This window comes from Oculina patagonica, chromosome 3 (genome assembly GCF_052425735.1).
Source record: "Oculina patagonica isolate OP01 chromosome 3, crgOcupat, whole genome shotgun sequence".
In the NCBI taxonomy this organism is placed as follows: domain Eukaryota; kingdom Metazoa; phylum Cnidaria; class Anthozoa; order Scleractinia; family Oculinidae; genus Oculina; species Oculina patagonica.
In genome coordinates, this window is record NC_135760.1 from 19,271,376 (window position 1) to 19,290,449 (window position 19,074).

At 42.2% G+C, this 19,074-nt stretch overlaps 2 protein-coding genes across 3 annotated transcripts; both read left to right on the top strand.

Moving 5' to 3' along the window:
* Window positions 1-372: 372 nt before the first annotated feature.
* Window positions 373-9,479, top strand: LOC144647032 (ankyrin repeat domain-containing protein 66-like). 2 transcript variants are annotated; one of them, XM_078506776.1, is made up of 4 exons: window positions 373-495; window positions 4,899-5,071; window positions 7,794-8,022; window positions 8,573-9,479. In XM_078506776.1, exons 2-4 carry the CDS (start codon window positions 4,927-4,929, stop codon window positions 8,706-8,708), a joined length of 510 nt encoding a protein of 169 aa, XP_078362902.1. In that variant the 5' UTR covers window positions 373-495; window positions 4,899-4,926; the 3' UTR covers window positions 8,709-9,479. The 2 variants fall into 2 exon arrangements, with proteins under 2 accessions (XP_078362902.1, XP_078362901.1); XM_078506775.1 differs by lacking the exons at window positions 373-495; window positions 4,899-5,071 and adding an exon at window positions 5,600-6,632.
* A 6,572-nt stretch (window positions 9,480-16,051) lies between these two features.
* LOC144647033 (cytochrome P450 1A2-like) lies at window positions 16,052-19,074 on the top strand. Its single transcript, XM_078506777.1, has one exon. The coding sequence runs from the start codon at window positions 16,548-16,550 to the stop codon at window positions 18,108-18,110; it is 1,563 nt and encodes a 520-aa protein (XP_078362903.1). The 5' UTR covers window positions 16,052-16,547; the 3' UTR covers window positions 18,111-19,074.

A 19,074-nucleotide genomic window follows, 5' to 3' on the forward strand; every position in this document is an offset into this window, starting at 1 on the left:
AGAAACACTTGTTGAGACAAAAGGAACAAGTTTATCTCAACACTTGGCGTATACTTTACCCAAACATAAGGGGAATCTAACCGCTTCGAGCGTTCTTCACAGTTTCAGTGATACCGGTAGATGAAATAATGCCTTTTGCTAGGTGATTAGAACGTCTGTACTGTATCGAGAAATTGGGATCAAAATAATGGAAATTAAGGTCGCGGAAATTAACCGTTCACTTAAATAACGGCAAAAAAATTAACGTTAACAAAAATTAACGCGAATTTTTTTTATCTTCGCGCGCGTTTATAATTTGATACCCAGTGAAAAAAACGCGAGGGACTGGAAACAGCTGCTCGAATGATCACAACATTCCTGTGTACCCGGTGTCTGGTGTGATGTGACTTCTCCGTATACAGCAGCGTTGAACTTGCTGTTTAAAGCACACAGTTCTAGAACTATCCGTTGATAAGAGTTGATAAGATCGCCCAGTTGTCTACTACGTTCTGTAAGGTAAGCTCATCTTTATTTTCTGCACTAAAGTTCACTAAATATCGACACTGGGGTTTTTCCTGTGTACGATTATCAAGTACAATCAACAGATCAAGCGCATGAATATGAGAAAGCTATCCATGGTTTAAAGCGATTTATTCGAATTCCAACTTGTGTTTACATCTGTAAACTTTCCGCTTTGATGAAGTATGTTTCAATCTGAATTATACGATGGAAGGCGTCGTTAAGACATTTGCCACATCGACCGATGAAAAGTTCAATTATATTCTCTATTACTTGATGGAGCCTAATTGTTTACGTGACAAAACACAGATTAAGTTTTGCATAAATAACTTAGAATTTAATTGCACTTTTAAATTCTCTTTGATGCCTTTGTTGAACACGCGAATAGATTCTAATTTCCCATGAGATCTGTTGAAGTCGCACTTCTTTTGAGCGGTCTTTAGCTTTTGTGTTGATTATAAATGTCACGCAAACTAGCGCTTTAGCTTAGCTTATAAGCTCTTATACGGTACGCCTGTAAAACTTGTTCAAGCGAAGCGGTTCCAAATATCAAGCGTGGTCGACACTTGACAACAGGCAGGACAGAAGTAGATGCAAAGCGCCTTCAAATTAACATCAAACCAAAGCGGCTCAGTAGGGACCCAAGCCTACGTTGCAGCCGGACGTGTCACACAAAACCTCGGTATAGGGTTTTAGTTCGTCTGGGAGACAGGCTACAGGGACCCCTATTGATTCGTTTTCCAAAATCCAGGCTATCCAACAGGGTCCCCTATACCTCTTTGCAAAAAGGAAATCACGTAAAAATATTTGGCTTTACACGGGTCACGAATATTTCTAAAAATGTTTCCACGTTCACGCAAAAATCACGGCGATCCCTGTTTAGACTGTTACGCTCAGAAGGTGTAGATCACGCACGCGGCTAACTAGCTGACAAAAGCTTCATCTGTTTAAAACGAACTAAAGAGCTTAAATAAAGATATACATTTACTAGTACTAACAAGAAAATCAGAAATCAAGTCATGCGCGAAAAGGAAGATGATTCAAAAGGTCTTGAGAACAGCAGACACGTTAAGATTTTAAGAAAAACGATAATTTTTTTAAGTTTGAAAGACATGTTTCGACAGAGCATCTGTCATCTTCAGTTGAATGGTTTACAAAGCACAGAGAGTTGACAGAATTATAATAAGTAGACTAAAAAGCTAATGTCTAATTCAACTCTTCGTTCACGGGTCACGTTTTAGCTTAAAATTGCGTTCACGCGCACGTCAAAAGATATTAAAATTGGGAATCACGAATCACGAAAAAATAAAAGTCCAAATCACGATTCACGGAAAATAAATACTGTAGCTTCAATCACGGTTCACGTAAAAAGTATAAAGGGACTCTGATCCAACTACTCCGGGAAATGCGCGAGATCAGATAATTAATTGCGAGGGGAGACGGTGGCGGAATTAGTATTGAAAATGATAATTAAAATGAAAAATGCGCTTGATGTTAGTATAATGTTTCCATACGTAGCCCCGGAACGTATAGAAACATTATACTAACATCAAGCGCATTTTTCATTTTAATTATCATTTGCAATTCACTAGATATATATGCGCTACACAGTCACACGAAATTTCTTTAGAGATTTCTATTTTACTACGGCGGTATGAAGTATCCCGCGCGGGACGGAAGGGCGAGAGAAAACGAGTGCGAAACGCGCTTGTTTCAAAGATAGCGTGGAACGCTAGTAAAGCGCGATCAGACCGCGGGATCGCGTGGAAGGAGTATTACTTTTACACGCACACTCCGCACTCGTTTCCTCGAACTTCGTGTTGGTTCCTTTTCTCTTACGTCGGCTCTTTCTCAGGCCGGCCACAGTAATTGACGAGTACAGTCAGAAGCATATTAGGTTTTGTAAGAGAAACATAATCTCTTAAAAACTAGCCATGGAATATTGCGATTCCTGAGTTTTTAAACAGGGGTTTACAGACCATTTTATATGAGCTCATATACCATGCATGCATGGTCCACAAATATGGGTTAGGTGTACACGTCAGCGAGAATAGCCCAGGAGCTCAAATATTGCCATTCTTTGGCTTTTAAATGAAACAATTATTTCACTCGTGCTTGTTGAATATGGGATAGTTATAGCCAACTCGGCGCTATGCGCCTCATATCATATCCAACGCGCGCTCGTGAACTTAGGCCCGGTTCAGACGCCGAACTTTTCATGAGCCGAACTCAATTCGAATTTGGACCGACCCAAATTGACGAAAGTACGCCTCTTGATTCAGACGCCGTACTTTTTGGCCGCTACGAGGCCGTTCCTAATACAGTTCCAATATAAAACCAGTCAAAATACATTATAATAATTTATGAATTAGGATCGGCACATGAAAAGTACGACGTCTGAATCAAAGCCGTTCCAAAGGCGTTCCCCAGGCGAAATTCTCGGCCAAGCCAGGCGGGAAGAACGGGTAAGCCGTTCCAAATTGAAATAGCCGTTCTAATTTGATTCAGACGCCGATCTTTTCATGTACTTAATTCAAGGAATTAAGTTCGGCTCATGAAAAGATCGGCGTCTGAACCGGGCCTTATTGTATTAGTATATTCTACCACCTACCATTGCCGTTTTTCTGAAATAAAGCCGCGCTTTCACCGCAATCAAATCGCCCTTGATGAAAGCCCTTTCTTAGCGTGTAACAGTGCACTGAAGGACAAAGAATTATTTCATATACATGTACTTTACATAACGCGCACAGGCGCTAAAGCTTCGCCTTGGTTCGGTCGTAAAGCGGCATCTTGTCGAGAGCAGCACGAGCACAGTTGGAAAGTTTGAAATCAATTCTCGCCAAGTCGCAGACCTCTCAACCTCAAAGCACTGGAAATCTGGAGATTGAGGTCAAAAAATCTGGAGATTTCAGTAAAAACCGGCCGGAGATTGATCAACTGACGGACAAAAATAACTAAAAGAGTCTTAAAAACAGGCGCTTATCAAATGACTTGTTACTCTGTTTACCGTGAGATTTCTGTTTCTCATCGTGAGATTGAAGTGAAAACCGTGAGTCTCACGACAAAATCGTGAGACTTGAGAGGTCTGAAGTCGTGTCCAGACAATTCCGCGCACTAAGTATCAGGTCCTCGTTTGACGTCGCTTTTTTTCTTAGATCTGCCTTATGTCTTTTAGGCATTTTAATGCTTTAAAGCAGTCTCTGTTTTTCTTCTAATAGAGGGGAAAGGGGGGAATAGGTTTGCGGATTCAAAAGTGCATGGATTGATGATTTTTGCGATACATTTAGCGGATTGCGAATAAGCTAAGAATTTTGAACCGGATTCCGGACTCTACATGTCTGGAAGTTCGGATCGTGGATACCAAACGAAGTTCGGAACACTTTGGTTGGCCTTCGTCGGTATGTTGGTGGATTTTTCGCAAAAACAAGTAATGAAACGAAACTTCTTAAAAAAATGGAATAAGAAACACCTACTGTCCGTTGCAGTAAAACTATATGACACAAAGTTTTTAAATAATACGGATTCGGATTTGAACGAAAATAGAGGCGGATTGACGGCTTTGGCCAAAAAAATAGCACGGATCGGCGGATTTGCGTAATACTGAACGAATCGAACGCAAAATCGGTGAGGGGAGCGCCCACATTTCTTATTGACTATCTCTTAACTAACTTATACGTATAGCAAACGTGACTCAGTCAGTAAGGCTCGTAAAGCCCATTTCAGTACCCCTTGGCATAAACAGACGTGACGAAGCACGTCATTCACACTTGTTTATTAGTTCTTAGAACCAGTCATGGTCAAGTATTTTATTTCATTTTTTTTATTTGTAACGATCCTTTTACTTTTCTCACATTTTTCCGCCCAGCCCCTGAGGAAGGTTTGTATTGCAAACCAAAATATAGGGCAAAATTTTTTTCAATACATTTTAGTTTTTTATCCATTTTGTTTGTTTTTTGACCGCTAACGCCCTCAGGATCAGTTTGCCGTATTTTTTTCCGTATCTCATTCACTTTACCTAGCCCATATACCATACAATAAGCAGTCGTAGATGTATTTTTCTAACTTGAGATTCATACTGGTAAATTACATTTAAAAATCTAAAAGCCAAACCATGCCCAAACTGCAAAATAGTCGGGTTTTTTTCTCCTAAACCGCCTCTTATAAGGTGCAAAGCTCCAAAGTTTAGATCCTCGCGTCTTCGGCTCCCCACTTCATGGCAGCAAAAAAACTCTTTTACTTCAAGTAATACTTCAGTTAGCTAAAAGAGTTTTATTGCTACCAGGAACAATTAATGGTTTCTGTTGGTGTCAAATGCTTTTTAGCCCCTACCCTCTTTTATAAACTCGCGCTTCTAATAACTGTCGCAAAAATCGTTCGAATTTTCCTTGCTATGTTTGTAGGTCATTCAATTGACTGACGATTAGAGGGATGACTGAGTTGGTCTTACATGAAGCAGCTGTTAATGGCGAATACCAGCAGCTCGAGAGCATGCTGATGATTCACCGAATAGATATCGATCACAAGGACGAAGACTTCGGCGATCGAACTGCTCTGCACTGGGCAGCTTCTAGAGGTTAGAAAATTGTTCATTTTTTCGATGTGTATAAATCTATTTCAGTCGAAAACGTTTTTTCGTCCCCAGGCGCCATTATAAGGCACCCGGTCGAATACAACAGCACTCGACCCAGGCGTTTCGGGGTTTCGTTATTTCAAGGCACTGGGGATGAAACAATTATGATTTCCTTAGCCTGGGTATAACACCGCGTGCCAATGACAAAATATGCAAAATATAAGAAAAGTATGCCATGATAAGCGTTTTATATTTTCACATTCAAAGTTCTACATGACCGGTATAGGAAGGAGACAAAGTGGGCGGGGACGCGGCAGAGACCTGGCGGAGCATTAAAAGTAAAAACACGGACCGAGGGGGGCCCTGACTACTATCCTGCCGACACCATGAACAAAAAAACGGCGAAATGGAAAGAAAACCGCCTGAGACGTTTGACCGCGGTGAAGCCTGCTATATAACACGCGTGCCATGAAACGCATTATATATAACACGCGTGCCATATAACACGATAATGAAGATGGAGGAAAACACACAATCCATCACTCCCCAAGCCCCTTCTCGTCCCTCGTCCTTCCGCTAGTTCAACCAGTTTGTGCATTATTGTTGTAACTATTGTGCAAATAAATGCAAATGTGGAGATGCTTCATGTGATAAGGAACTGTTGCCCTTTGAAATTCACCTGGAACAGTTTCAACTGAAGTTTGCTCGCGGCCGCGGCTCGCGTCCCTACAGATTAGAATATGCGCGCGCTCCTTTGACCGTAAGAGAAAAGACAGACTACCCATATTTAGGGCAGGGTGGAGAGGGAGCAGTCTACGAACGATACAAATATGTACATGGTTTCTCATGGTTCTCGCGCGAGATCACGCTTTAATCCACGCGGTTCCTTTCTTGCAAGCACCCCAAACAAGCTCGAGAAAGACAGGAAAAATAAATTCAAAGATAACTCAATTCGGACGTTTTTGATGAAAAGGTTTTTAGACAGTTCTGTGAGGTACTTAATCATTGCCTTACAATTACAATCATGTCTCAAATAATTCTTTTTCTCTTAAGGGATATTATATAAGCAGGAATTCAAGCGAAACTACTTAACCAATACTAGTTATTATGTATATTGTCCCTTGAGAGCTCGTCGCGACAATGAGCTAGAGCTCAGAATCAACGCTTATTGTTTGCTTCACTCTTCTAAAACAATAGCCCCTCTCAAAAATCAAACAAAACTACCTGCACTCGAGCCCTGACGGCCGAATAGATGTAAATTTAGTTTGTTTACTCGCGAGTTGCGCCGAGACTCGTTAAAAAGTGCAGTTTCGTAGATGAACAAATTACAGCTTCTTCGCTGGAGTCTTGCTCGTTTCGAAAGACATGACAAATCAAGAAAAGCCGCCGGTCAAATCGTTGTTAAATAGCAGTCACGACTTGCTCCTTCACGAGACTTGTGCGCTTGGAGACGACACGAAACTCGAAGAGTTGGGAAGCTTCATTAGAGGTGGAAAGATCGACGTTAATTCGAGAGACGAGGAGTGGGGAGACAGAGCGGCGATGCATTGGGCCGCGCACAGAGGTAGAAATATTAACTATTTCATTTGAGCCAGGAATTTTAAAATTCCTCAACGCACGATTACTTTTTCGCAAGTAACTGGACATATTTAAATGCAAGCTCTGTTGGGTTATTGGTTTGCCAGTGAAGCAAAACGTTTCCATGATTGTTTGACAGTAATTGTCAAAAAATACTCAAAATGGATACGGCCGGTTTTAAGTTTATTATCATGGCATGGAACAGAGAGCTGAATTCTTTAGGATTGTCTTTTCTTATCATCACTGTACAGCTAAGTGAATTTCAAGTTCCTTCTCACGTGGGCCTGATTTTGGCTAATTTGGCCGAATTTCCAAAATTCAAGTGCAAAACTAAGTGTCTCCCGACGACAGTCCGAACACAGCTAAATGCTTGACGAACCGAATGAATCCTGAAATGGCTGAGAAGTGATCGGATCACGAGTGCGCAAATCGGAAACTATCGGAAAGACTAAACAACAGTACGCTGTTCTTCGTTAATCTCCGAAGTTCTATGATCTTCAAAAATATGCAGGGATATTTGTCCTTGGACAGGATCCGTACCTCGAAGATCACGGTTTTCTTCGAGCTTTGCTTTCGGAAACTACACTTTTCCCGGAAAAAGAATTAGTAATTTAAAAGAAAAATGCTTTCTCTTTGTGTTCTTATTTATGATACCTCTCAGATAGTACGCGCGTTGTGATTGGTTAGTCTTACTGGTCGTATTCTACAGTATAGTCTTTCCTGAAACATTCTTTTCTTTTCTTTTTTTTTCTCACGTGTTTTCAACGAATTTAAAGAAAATAGAGAGTCGGTGAGACTATCTGGATAAAAACCGCTTCAAGTGCGCTTCGCTTAAAATGTTTTCCTTTCTAGATCTACAGAGCGAGAGTTACAATAAACACCTTATTACCCTCGTTTTCTCGATCCGTGCCAATATTGGTAAGATATACAGTTCTTCGTCTTTCAACAACAAATTTTTTTTTGTCTTTTGTTCTTCCTAGAACAAGGGAAGACGGCGCGGAAACCAAAGGGGCAGCCTGTCGACCTATTGCTCAATTGATTGGCAGTGCGAAGCGTGCGAACTATAAATCGACGGGGAAAAAATCAGTTGCTAGCCTACAGGACGGACCTCAAACTCTAACTAAAACCCGCGTTTTATGTTGTTCAGGTCATGCCAAGTGTGTGAAGCTTCTCCTGGAATATGGTGCTGATCCTACCGCGCGCATGGTGGGAGGTTGGACACCAGCTCACTGCGCAGCAGAGACTGGGCGCTTGAATGTCCTCAAGGTTTTGGTTGATCACCAGGCCCCTGTTATGATCGCGGATAACTCTGGAGATACGCCGAAGAGAGTAGCCGAGATCTACGGACACGCGGCATGCGTTGAAATTCTAGAAAGGTAAACAATTATTGATTCTGTGCATAGAAATTTAGTCCTCGGAGAGAATCAAAACCCTTTCGCTTGGGTTCTAATAACTGATTCAAGGAACTCATACAGCAATTTCTAACCAATCAGAGCAAGACTGATGTTCTTCTTAGCCAATCAGATGCGCGAAACCGGTTCAAGTTTGAGCATGTGCAGACTTCATCTTCGAGGTCATCTCCCCCCTAAAACGTATTCAAACAGAGACTATCTCCGGTAAAGCCCACTTTCAGCGAGCTTTGCTTAGAATGTTTTCCTTTCAAGATCTACAGAAAGATATAACGGGGTGGGGGGGGGGGGGGGGGGGGTAACAAAAATCTTATTAACCTCGTTTTCTCGGTCTGAACTCCTACAGCAATTTCTAACCAATTAGAGCAAACCTGATGTTCTTCTTAGAAAATCAAATGTGAGAAATGCCTGTGCATTCTTCATCTGCGAGGTCTTCTCCGCGCTAAAACGTAGTGTTAGTTATGACAAACATGGATATGGTCTGTTTTAACCTGAAATTTCTATTTCCACCCTGTAGTGCCGAAGATTCAACAGTTCAAAAGCAGCTTCTCATTCGCGACAAGTTCCGCTCCAACACAAGAAAGATCTCACGTATCGTAGCCGAGAAAGGCCTGGAAAGTCTTCAGAACAAAGTAGCAGATGTAGCAAGCTAAGAGTTGGTGCTCTGTTGGTTTGTAAACTTTTCTCCTGGCTTCCAGATAAAGAGTGATCTAAGTTGTAGGACAGTCGCGGTTATAAAGATCACGAGAAACGCGCGAGTAAGTCACGCACGAGTCACGCGCGTGGAGAGACAGAAAAACGCGCGTGGAGAGACTAAACCTCCTGGTTTCCAGATATAGAGTGATCTAAGTTGTAGGACATGCTGTGGCAAGAAAGATCACGAGAAAACGCACGAGTAAGTCACGCGCGAGTCACACGCGAGTCAGGCGCGTGTAAAAGACAGGGAAACGCGCGGTGAAGAGACCAGACCTTCTCCTGGCTTCTAGATAAAGAGTGATGTAAGTTGTAGGGCAGCGAGTCAAACGTGTGCAAAAGACTGAAAAACGCGCGTGGAGAGACTACTCCTCGTAGCTTTCAGATATAGAGTGATCCTAGTTGTAGGACGCTGTGGTTTTAAAGATCACGTGAAAACGCGCAAGTAAGTCACGCGCGAGTCACGCGCGTGGAGAGACTAGACATTCGTTCTTGAGTCGGCCCGGTTTATTTATTGTTTGCGCCTGCTTTATTAAAACTATCAAATGACTGTTAGGGATAGAACTCTTTTAGAGTCTTTTCACTTTATGAGGAGTGTAATAATCGAGCCAAGTGGTCTGGTATCCACTACAAAGGGTCCAAGAAGTCCTGGAATCTATATAAAAGATCGTGCTTAACATAAATTATCAAAAGGCATATTTGAAATAAATAGATTAATAATATAAAAACAAGGCTCTATTCTGTGATTTAAGAGAAGGAGTGACCATGCTTTTGAACTCATTTCTAGTTCGGTCTCACCATTTCGTCGGTCGTAAGCGATATCCGTCCGGTTAATTCTTCTTGAATTGTACCCGCCATTGTCCAGTTTAACCCGAAGGAAAAAGGTCTTGGGAGTTTACATAAGAGGCGTTGCTTAGCAGAATGGCATGTCCTTTTTTGCGCCCGCTGAAATGGTAACTTTCGGTAGAGACCTAATTCTTCGATAAACCTCGTTAAGGTATTTTTAGCTCGTTAACACTAAAAGTTAACTCCATAATAGGACTACATGCTTGTCCAATTTAAGAATTATTGGATGAGAAAATTCCGAAGACTGACAGCCAGTTGGACCGGGTCGTAGTCCGAATCCAATTTGAGGAATTTAATTTTGCCATCCAATTATTTCTCAATTAGATACCCATAGATCTGTACATAGTACTGCAACCCGTTGCTAATTCGTTCTATGTACACCGGACCATTTGCTGTGTTATTTGAGAAATCATTGGATACTTCTTGAATGAGATTACGGAGAGAAATACAACTACCATGAAATACAAATACAAAGTCAGACCTATGAAATTGAATAGACGGGCAGAAAATTCAACCCTATACAACCAAACTGACAGACAACTCTACACCAGAAAACGTTGTTTAGTTAAAAGGACTACAATCCACGACACAATTCTTGGGACAATTGCTGGTTTTTACACTTAAAACCGGGAAAAATTAACAATTACCCCCAGCTGCCCCCTTACGATGTTGTGTTCCCGCCCCGGGGGGGGGGGGGGGGGCACCGACCGGACGCGCACGGGCGCGAGAGCTGGCAGTGGGGGGGGGGGGCGGGCCGGGGGCCGGGGGAGGGGGGGAGGGCCCGCGGCGACCCCGGGCGCCGGGCGGGGGCCCCTGGGTTCCTGCCTCCCGTTGCCCTCTATTTTGCAATATTGCTCTTGGGGGAAGGTGGTTTTCCATTTCTAAGAATTTGTGACGGAATGTCACGTTACTGTTGTTGAAATGAGTGTAAATGTGCTTAGTTCCTTGCCCCGGGTGGGGAATAGGCCGATGGTGTAAATTTACCAAAGAATTATGGCATGGATTTTAGGTCACTGTCAACTACATGCACAAGAATGATATTTTTCTAAACATTTTAGATGGCGTTCTTAGTTTAATTATACCTGCACGTATTTTCACGCACAATTTAATTATAATTTAAAAATAAAACAGTAAGGTTTTGGTGATATCAAGAATAATCAATGTCTTAGGTGTTATCAGCCTCCTGAAACTTCGGCATCAACTGAAAACACTAAACTTAACCTTGGCTACTGTTATTATTCGATTTGGCGCCCAAAGAGCGCTAATTTACTTTTGGGAGCTTAATTAAGGAAGAGCGCTTATTGGATAGTGGATACTTTAGTTTGGGAAGGGGCGCTTAATTGTTTTCGACATAAACTTCGGAACGACAACAGACATTCTATCATTCAAGAACACTAACAAAAGGGGTTCGCATAGTCATAACATCATGTGCTTGTTCATTGTGTTCGATGTTACATTCAGATGACTCGTCCAGTGAGCAGACCATTTTATGTTAATGTCTCGAATGTCACTTTCGCAATGGGGGTGCATGTTTATTGGAAGGGCGCGACACTCAAACCCGAGCGCCGATTAGAAAGGGGGGCGCTTATTGGAAGGAAGGCGCTTAATCGAATCATTGCGCCATTTTTAACATTTACTTATTTTTAATTTCTTTACGAGAAGTAAGAAGAAATATGTTCGCTATCTCGTGCCCACAAATGCGATACTCGGCACGATAACCCTGTAACTATTTGATCGCTCTCTAAATCTATACATGCATCATGAGGGCTCTCAGAATAAAGGTAGAAAATACAATGTATCATAAGGGACATAATCGGATTAAAGAAAAAAATCCGGCCTGGTTCGATTTATCAGTCCTCGGAATTCACTTATTATCATCCAATTATAAGTAACTAATTTTTTACTCAGAATAATCGAGGTTGAAGTTAGTGTTATCAGCTAAAACTGAAGGTTAAGACTGATAACACTTTTATCGCACATTATTGCAAGGAAGTATTAACATAACTTACATTTAGTTGCGATGAAATCCGTTTAGTCTGCACAATTTAGTTACAGAAACTTCTATTTTAGGTTTTGAATTTCAGTCTTCAGTTTTTACGATCGTTTTCTCTTTCACGTTCTCAAATGCCTCCCCGGCTACCTTTGTGGATTTGTTGACATTTTCTGCACCTTTATACACTTTTTTTTATACATTTCGTGGTTGCAAATGTGATTCTCATGACATGATATCACATATAATTGTTTTACTTTTGCTCGCACACCAATCTACGGACATTGCGTTTGATTTAAGCAGAAGCGTTTTCATGCATGCGTGCAACGGGTCGCTCGCTCCATTAACTGCTGGCAGATAAAGAGACCTCCCGATCTTGATAACGCTCTCTTTCGTGCGCCGGCAACCTCATCCAATAATTGTTAATCATCTGTAGCTGACCCTCTCAAAATAGATATATAGTGCATGACAACTATAAAATTATTTGACAGTGCCAAGCCGTTTTACACGTGCTAATTAATCTAACCTAGATTTCTTTCGGCCCAACAGAATTCTGCATCAGTAGGTTTGTTATTTTGTCAAATTTGAATGACCATGTTCTCTCCACCCCTCTTGCAGAGTCTCTAGGCTTCTCAAAAGGCCTAGGGTATCTGGCCTCTTGGCATGTATGATTTTTTCCGTGGGACTTCGATATCACGAACCATTTTATAGCGAAGTCCATGGGCGGTATAACGAACAGTGTTCTGCAGTCCAGCCAAACCTGGGAAATGTATAAAGCAACACCCATATTACGAGCCTCCGTTTTAACAAATACATTTTCCCAGCCCCCTGGCACATCCTTATATCGAATTCCACTATATTGTTTCAAACTCTTTTTTTAGCAAGTCGTAAGAGTGGGGGGAGGGGGGGGGGGGGGGGGGGGGGGGGGCGTGTCCCTTCACGTTTGTGTTATGGGTGTTTATTTTGCACGAGCCATAAAATGTCAAAAAGTGGCTTCAGAAAAAGTACAATCTCACTTTTTTGTTAAGTGCTGTGTACTGCAATTCTGCAGGAATAGCCCTTAACGTACGTAACATCTTTCCTCTTTCCTGTACGGCCGTGTAAGCAGTTGTTACCGCCAACGTTCGTTACCTATAAGCAGCCCGCACCAAGCGGTGATGTCTATATCAGCCCAAGGAGAGATTTAGGGTTAGGCAAAGTGTTAGTATTTTGCTCGGTTAGGCTACGTTTAAAAGCTAATGTTTATAGTTTCAGGGTCTTCCTTACTTTACCTCCCATACAGGCCGCGCGCGAACCACTTTAGTAAAGTAAGAAAAGCCCACGGTCCTTCTAAAAGAAGAAATTATATCACGCAACCAAGCTAAGTTGTAGGCTATAATTCAGTGGAAATCCGATCTAACGAAGTGCCGAGGGACTTGGAAACTATGTTCGTGAACGGAGGCTTGTTTTACTGGGAGTTTGCTCCATACATTTTACTGTTAGTTGGCTGCATGGGCTGAAGAATATCGTTCGTTATATCCCGGGAACTTCGTTATAAAGATGTTTGTTAAATCGGGGTTCCACTGTATTTCGAAGACTCAGTTATATCAGAAGTCTATAAACCTCTACTTATACAGAAAGTCTTGACATAGATGATAGCCTGCAGAACAGGCGGTTTATTTTTTGCGGGGTTATTGCCACGGAACCCGCAAAATAAAAACTCGCACTTCGCGCTTCGACACGCAAAATAAACCGCCTGTTCTGCAGGCTACATAGATGATGACAAATGGCCCATCCTCTTCAATTGAGAAATCGTGTCTCTTTTTCTAAATCCGTACTGAAAGCTGACAACGTTACTTTATTAATCTTTGCTGATAGCTAACAAAAGGCTCGTGTTTTAACTAAAAAGTCGTACCAGTAAACCTCAACATGAACATCCTTGCTGACATCTGTAGATTGATGACGACAAATGATCCATATCTTTTTACCAATAACTAACTCCCGAGTCATCTCCTACTTAAAATGGTTTTAGTTTCAGAATCTGTAGGTAAGGTTGTTTCCCTTGTTCCAATCGGAACGGTAAGAAGGAACACAGTATAGCTCAACAGTGCCGAAACAGAACTACACATGAACTACGGTTTCGTTAGCAAGAAGCGACAAGGATAATCGCTACTCCCTTTGGACGGTATGCTAGTTGGTCGCAGGTAACCCCACCCCAGAATTTTGTCAAGTCGCCCCAAAAATCTGAGAGAGGCACTATCTTGCTCTTATCCTGAGGGATAAGTACTAGCACTGCATTGCCTGAACACCCATATTACCCGCGGGTTTACCCGCGCAGTTATGTTTGCGTAAAGGGAAAAAGTAAGCCAATATTGCACTGAAATATTCAGATATAATGTGATATACACACTAGTTCCGGACCTTGATGACAAAGCACTTCATCTCGTATTCACAAACTAGTCCGTGACGAAAAAGAGAATTTTTGATCGGTTCCCCTTGGCGGTGCAAAATAACTACAAAAAAATGCACTTGTGTACTTAACTTAAATTGGTCGCACGCGTCTGCGCAGAATAGACGTATTTATTTATCGGTACTGTTGCAAAAAGCCACTATAAACAAACTTAATTGAAGTAGCTTCTTCTTTTCCTAATTGGGAATATTGGTCGTGTTATTTTTGGATCACGCCTTCGGCTCAATTCATGAACTTGCCAAAAAAAGAAGGAGACCAATATTTCTCCAGTATGCCGGATTAAACGTAACTACCCAACAACTGCTTCCTGCACCTCCAGGGTCTTTTTATGCAAAGACTGCAACTAGCTGGAAATGTCTGCTCCTTAGTGCAAGTCCTGTCTTAGCTAAGGTGCACGTGCTTTCCAACGAGCAGGTTTGAAAGTTGAAACTTTAGTCGACACTGCAGAATTCAATCTGTCGTGTAGTTCGTGAAGCGTTTAAACTGGTACTTGACCCGGCGGCGCGTTTGATGTTTCTTACTGGGGGTCGACAGTTTCCGTGTGCTTTTCCTATTATGAGGCGAATTTATTCTATCCTGACGTCCTTGTTCAAGTTGTCAATCTTTTGTTATTTCTAGACGCGCGATTCCACCTGCAATCTGCCGTTTGCTTTCGTTAAAGATTAGGTAAACACAAACACTAATTTAAGACCGTAAAGAGGTTGATGTTTGTAGCCGGACAAATGAAGGCGGCAACTATTGTTTCAGTCTCTTGCCTTACCGTCTTGGCGAATGAAATTAAATCTACAGGATTGTGGTTCGATACTGTAACGAGTGCAGAAATCATGACAAACTTCGGTGCACGTGCAGTGCCTCGTTTTCGTCACGTGTTGAAAATCGATCTTGCAAATGTTTCTCGTGTTTTGAATGCTGCGTACGGCAGCGACGAGATGTAATCAATGTTTATTACGTTTCGATCTCGAGCATTACGTCGCTGCGATTGGCTAAAGTTAAACGCCTATTCAAACACTGCTTCAAAAGTTTTCAATACCTTTGAACTCACTACAATGCACTTGTGGCTTTTAATGAAAGAGTGCGCGCGCAGTAGGAAGCTTCTGCTTTGCTTGTAATCGCAAAATTGATTCACATCCCTAAGCCAATAATATCATTTAGAAAGTGTTATCGACAAATTAGGTAAATTTCAATACTGGTTAAAGATTCGCATCCGTAATTCCTGAACGTTGAGAAAAGGTCATTAACGCCTCAATAAACAAGGCACGCAAGCAGTGTCAAGGTAATGAGCTGTTCGCGCGATCCCGATTCAAACAACCGGAAAGAGCGTACACAAACAGTTACATGTGTTTAGTGGTTAAAAACCTCAACATAATCGTTGCAGCGATTCGCCATTCCTTTTGGATCGATCGTGGCATTTTGATTGCCTATCAATCATTTCCCACCGGGGCTGAGTGGTTCGATCGGTTTTTGGAAGTGTTGGAATGGACTCGACGAAAGGAATGGGACTTTGGTGCCTTAGTGGTGTATCAAAGCTGGATTATGTAAGCAAATTGGATCTAAAAACATCCATCAAATAATTCCATGCCACATATTTCAAACGCATTATGCAGTAGGAAAATGATATGATGAACAATTAAAGCATTTATGTGACAACATTGATGCCAAAATGACAGCCGTATTGTCTGACCTCGTTACAGCTAGAACGGAAAAGCTTCCTTCTTTAAAAACTCTTCCCTATTAAAAGATCCGTTGCTATTACGAAATTGCAAAGATGATGAAATAGTAACTGCACTTTGTACGTGTCGTTTAGGAAATGGCCGAGGGCGCAAGTAATCCCGCCTTTGTTTAAAAAGTGAACGATTGTAATGTAAATACCGAGAAATCAGCTTTGCTGAAGGTGTTATAACTCTGTTCGGTTACAAATTTTAGATATCAGTTACCACTAATTACCACGCAATTCGTTTAAAAATGTTACTTCAGAGAATTTGGTGCATCTGAAGTCAGGACCTTCTAGTTGATGAAGGACTTTTTTTTATTCTCTTTACATGTTTGCTCGGCAGTGAGTTCAATATTGCACAGAGTAATAAGACGGAACGCTTTTCAGAATTGAAAACTTCCTTGACACGTTCCATAGCGTGCCTTATCTGATCCGCTGTTCCCGAGGCCTGTTCCTGTTTTCTCGCCTGCGATCAATCAGACAGCTTTTTGACCCGTGCTGAAAAAAATATAATAGTCCGGAGCCTGTTTGTCAAAATCATTGAAGCGAGTCAACCTTGAACCCAACGTGTAAAACAAAGACTGTACAAGCATCAGGTTTGTTTGTCCGTCACCTCCCACTGAAACACCCCACAAGCTACTATAAAACGGCTTACGTGCCCACAACCAGAACCTCTCAAGCACCGCTTGGAGCGTGCAACACCTCATTCGACATTTCACATAAATACAAGAGTCGTGGGACGCCGGTTTGGACAATCTGATCGTTTTCAGTGAGTTCTGAAGAGCCTATATTAAATTGTCAACATGTACTGGGCATACCTCGCGGACACCATTGCGGAACATTCCGTTTGGATAATTGTCCTTGCTCTCGTGGTTGTTTTGCTGTTTTTAAGAAGAAACAGGCCATCAGATGGGAGAAAGCCACCTGGGCCGTGGAGTGTTCCCGTCATTGGGAATATATTTCTCTTCGGTTCAGCTCCGCACAAGAACGTCACAAAGCTCGCCGAACAATACGGAAGAGTGTTTTCCATGAAGCTTGGAAGCAGAGAAGTCGTCATCCTCAACGACATCGACACTGTGAAGGAGGCGCTTCTCAGGAATGGCTCTGACTTCTCATCTCGTCCACCCTTGCACAGTTTCATCTCCTCCAGCCGAGGTGACAGAACAGTTGCGTGGCCCGTATTTGGTCCAAAGTACTTCAAGAACAAGCGAGCGACGGAACTGGCCATGCGAGCCATCCTTGACAATGACAAACACTTCTCTAAAACTGTCCTCAGAGAGACACACGTGCTGATCAAGAGCTTCCTAAACTCAGAAGAGAGCCGTTTCGATCCCACGCATCTGATAAAACTCATGGTATGCAGTCTGCAGTTTTGTTTGTTTTTCGGAGACAAGCTGCGAGATTCCTGCGCCAAGAAGGCCCAGTTAATGATGGACGGATCAACTGATTTTATAGAGAACAGTGCAGTGGGAAACGGCGTTGATTTTATGCCGTGGATGAAAGTGGTCTTCAAGAAACAAGTGCAGAAACTTGACGAATCTGTGGCCGAACTTACAGCCTACGTCAAAAGAGTTTACTTCATGCTCAAGAACGAAGCCAAACAGGACAACTTGGAAGATTCTTCTTCCAGAAGGATTACTACCTTTAACGAGGCACTTGAAAAGGCAGTGAAAGATAAAGAGGCATTGAATTTCGGAAACGGACAATTTCACGAAGACCGTGGCACAGATGAAGACCCAAATCACTTCACCGACGAAACCTTGATTAACATAACAGCTGATTGTTTCGGCGGGGGATACGAAAAATTATCCACCGCCCTTCGATGGGCCGTGGCTTACCTTGTGTCCAATCGGGATGTGCAGACCGAGCTGCAGAAAGAATTGGAACGCGTAAAAGGATCTTCACCGCTGTCCCTCCACGACAGGAACAAACTTCCTCTCTTGGAGGCCACAGTACTCGAAATCTTACGAATGAGCAGCTTCATGCCATTTGCACTGCCCCACTGCACTACCCGAGACACCAGCGTGGCTGGCTACCCACTGCCCAAAGGAACCATCGTCTTCATCAACCTATGGGCTTGTTCTCGAGATCCACAATACTTTGAGGAACCTTACAAGTTCAATCCTTATCGTTTCATGGATGAAAACAAGCAGAACGTTGTAAGGTCACCATGCTTTCTAGCGTTTTCTGCAGGAGACAGAAAATGCCCTGCAGAGAGCTATGCCAAATCAGTCATATTCCTGATGCTTGGCACATTGTTGCAGAATCTTAAGCTTCGCAATGGAACCGAAGACCCGATCGAAGACAAGTTCGGGCTGACTGTTCGTCCTAAGCCGTACACGATCCACGTCGAAGCTGTGCATTGAGCACGGAACTTGCAGTGCAACAACCGCACATAGGCAGGAAAACTCTGATGCATTCACAAGTGAGTGTAACGGAACTATGAACTGGCGTTTTGAAGCTAGATTCGCAGTAGTGATGACTAAACGACAATCAGTGACTGCTGCGCTAAAAAGCCGTCATACGTTTCTAGGCTTTTGTTAAAAGAACATTGAGGAGATTGAGAAACTGAGATAGAGACATTGTTTTGAGTAACTAGGCATGACCAAGCCTCATCTGAAGCTTATATAATCAGTGTGTAATAAGTAATAGTTACATGGCACGTTAGCTCACTTCAGTACTGAGAACTTCCATAAGTGTTTTATTCAGGGGAATTTTGTCTGGCACACTCTGCTTGCATATATTTTTTACTAAACGATCTGCATCTTCAAGTGCAGTGACATAAAATAAGGTGAGCTATTGTTTGGATAAGCGAAGCAATTAAGTTTTCCTGGTGTTTTCGTCGCAGTGGATGTCACGCCATATATAGCACACGCGTCATAGGTATTTTTAGTTGAATTTTACCACTAAATGTTTCGTATATTGCAACAAACTTTTATGTTCGTCATCACCGAAGCACGATCTCAGCCTTAAGTTAACTTTAGTTGCTGCGAGATGATCTAAGCTAAGAGAGCGTGCTTGACAAACTGGGGCGACACAGCTTACAGTGCTAAGCGGAGATAACCTTAAGGAAATTGAAACGTTGACAAAAGGACTTCAAACTCTGCCCGCAATCGCTAAACGCAGAAGCGCTTTTGTAAGCTGACGTGCATGCGTAGTTGGTATTGCACTGAAAACTCCAAAATAAAAATTTTGCTACTAAAGAAAGGGGGCTTCTAAGTAAAAAGAAAAGATGAGATATTTGGCAGGCCGGCTGCATTTATTAACTATCGAATCATTGAATGTTACCACCTTAAGATATTTAATAAAAACGTTGGTGTGTGATGAGAA

Excerpts from the sequence above, each read along its gene's own strand:
- LOC144647032 (XM_078506775.1), top strand. The coding sequence starts at position 6,434 with ATGACAAATCAAGAAAAGCCGCCGGTCAAATCGTTGTTAAATAGCAGT. Across the intron at positions 6,633-7,793 it reads GCATTGGGCCGCGCACAGAG|GTCATGCCAAGTGTGTGAAG; the intron begins GTAGAAATATTA and ends TATGTTGTTCAG. Across the intron at positions 8,023-8,572 it reads TGCGTTGAAATTCTAGAAAG|TGCCGAAGATTCAACAGTTC; the intron begins GTAAACAATTAT and ends TCCACCCTGTAG.
- LOC144647033 (XM_078506777.1), top strand. The coding sequence starts at position 16,548 with ATGTACTGGGCATACCTCGCGGACACCATTGCGGAACATTCCGTTTGG.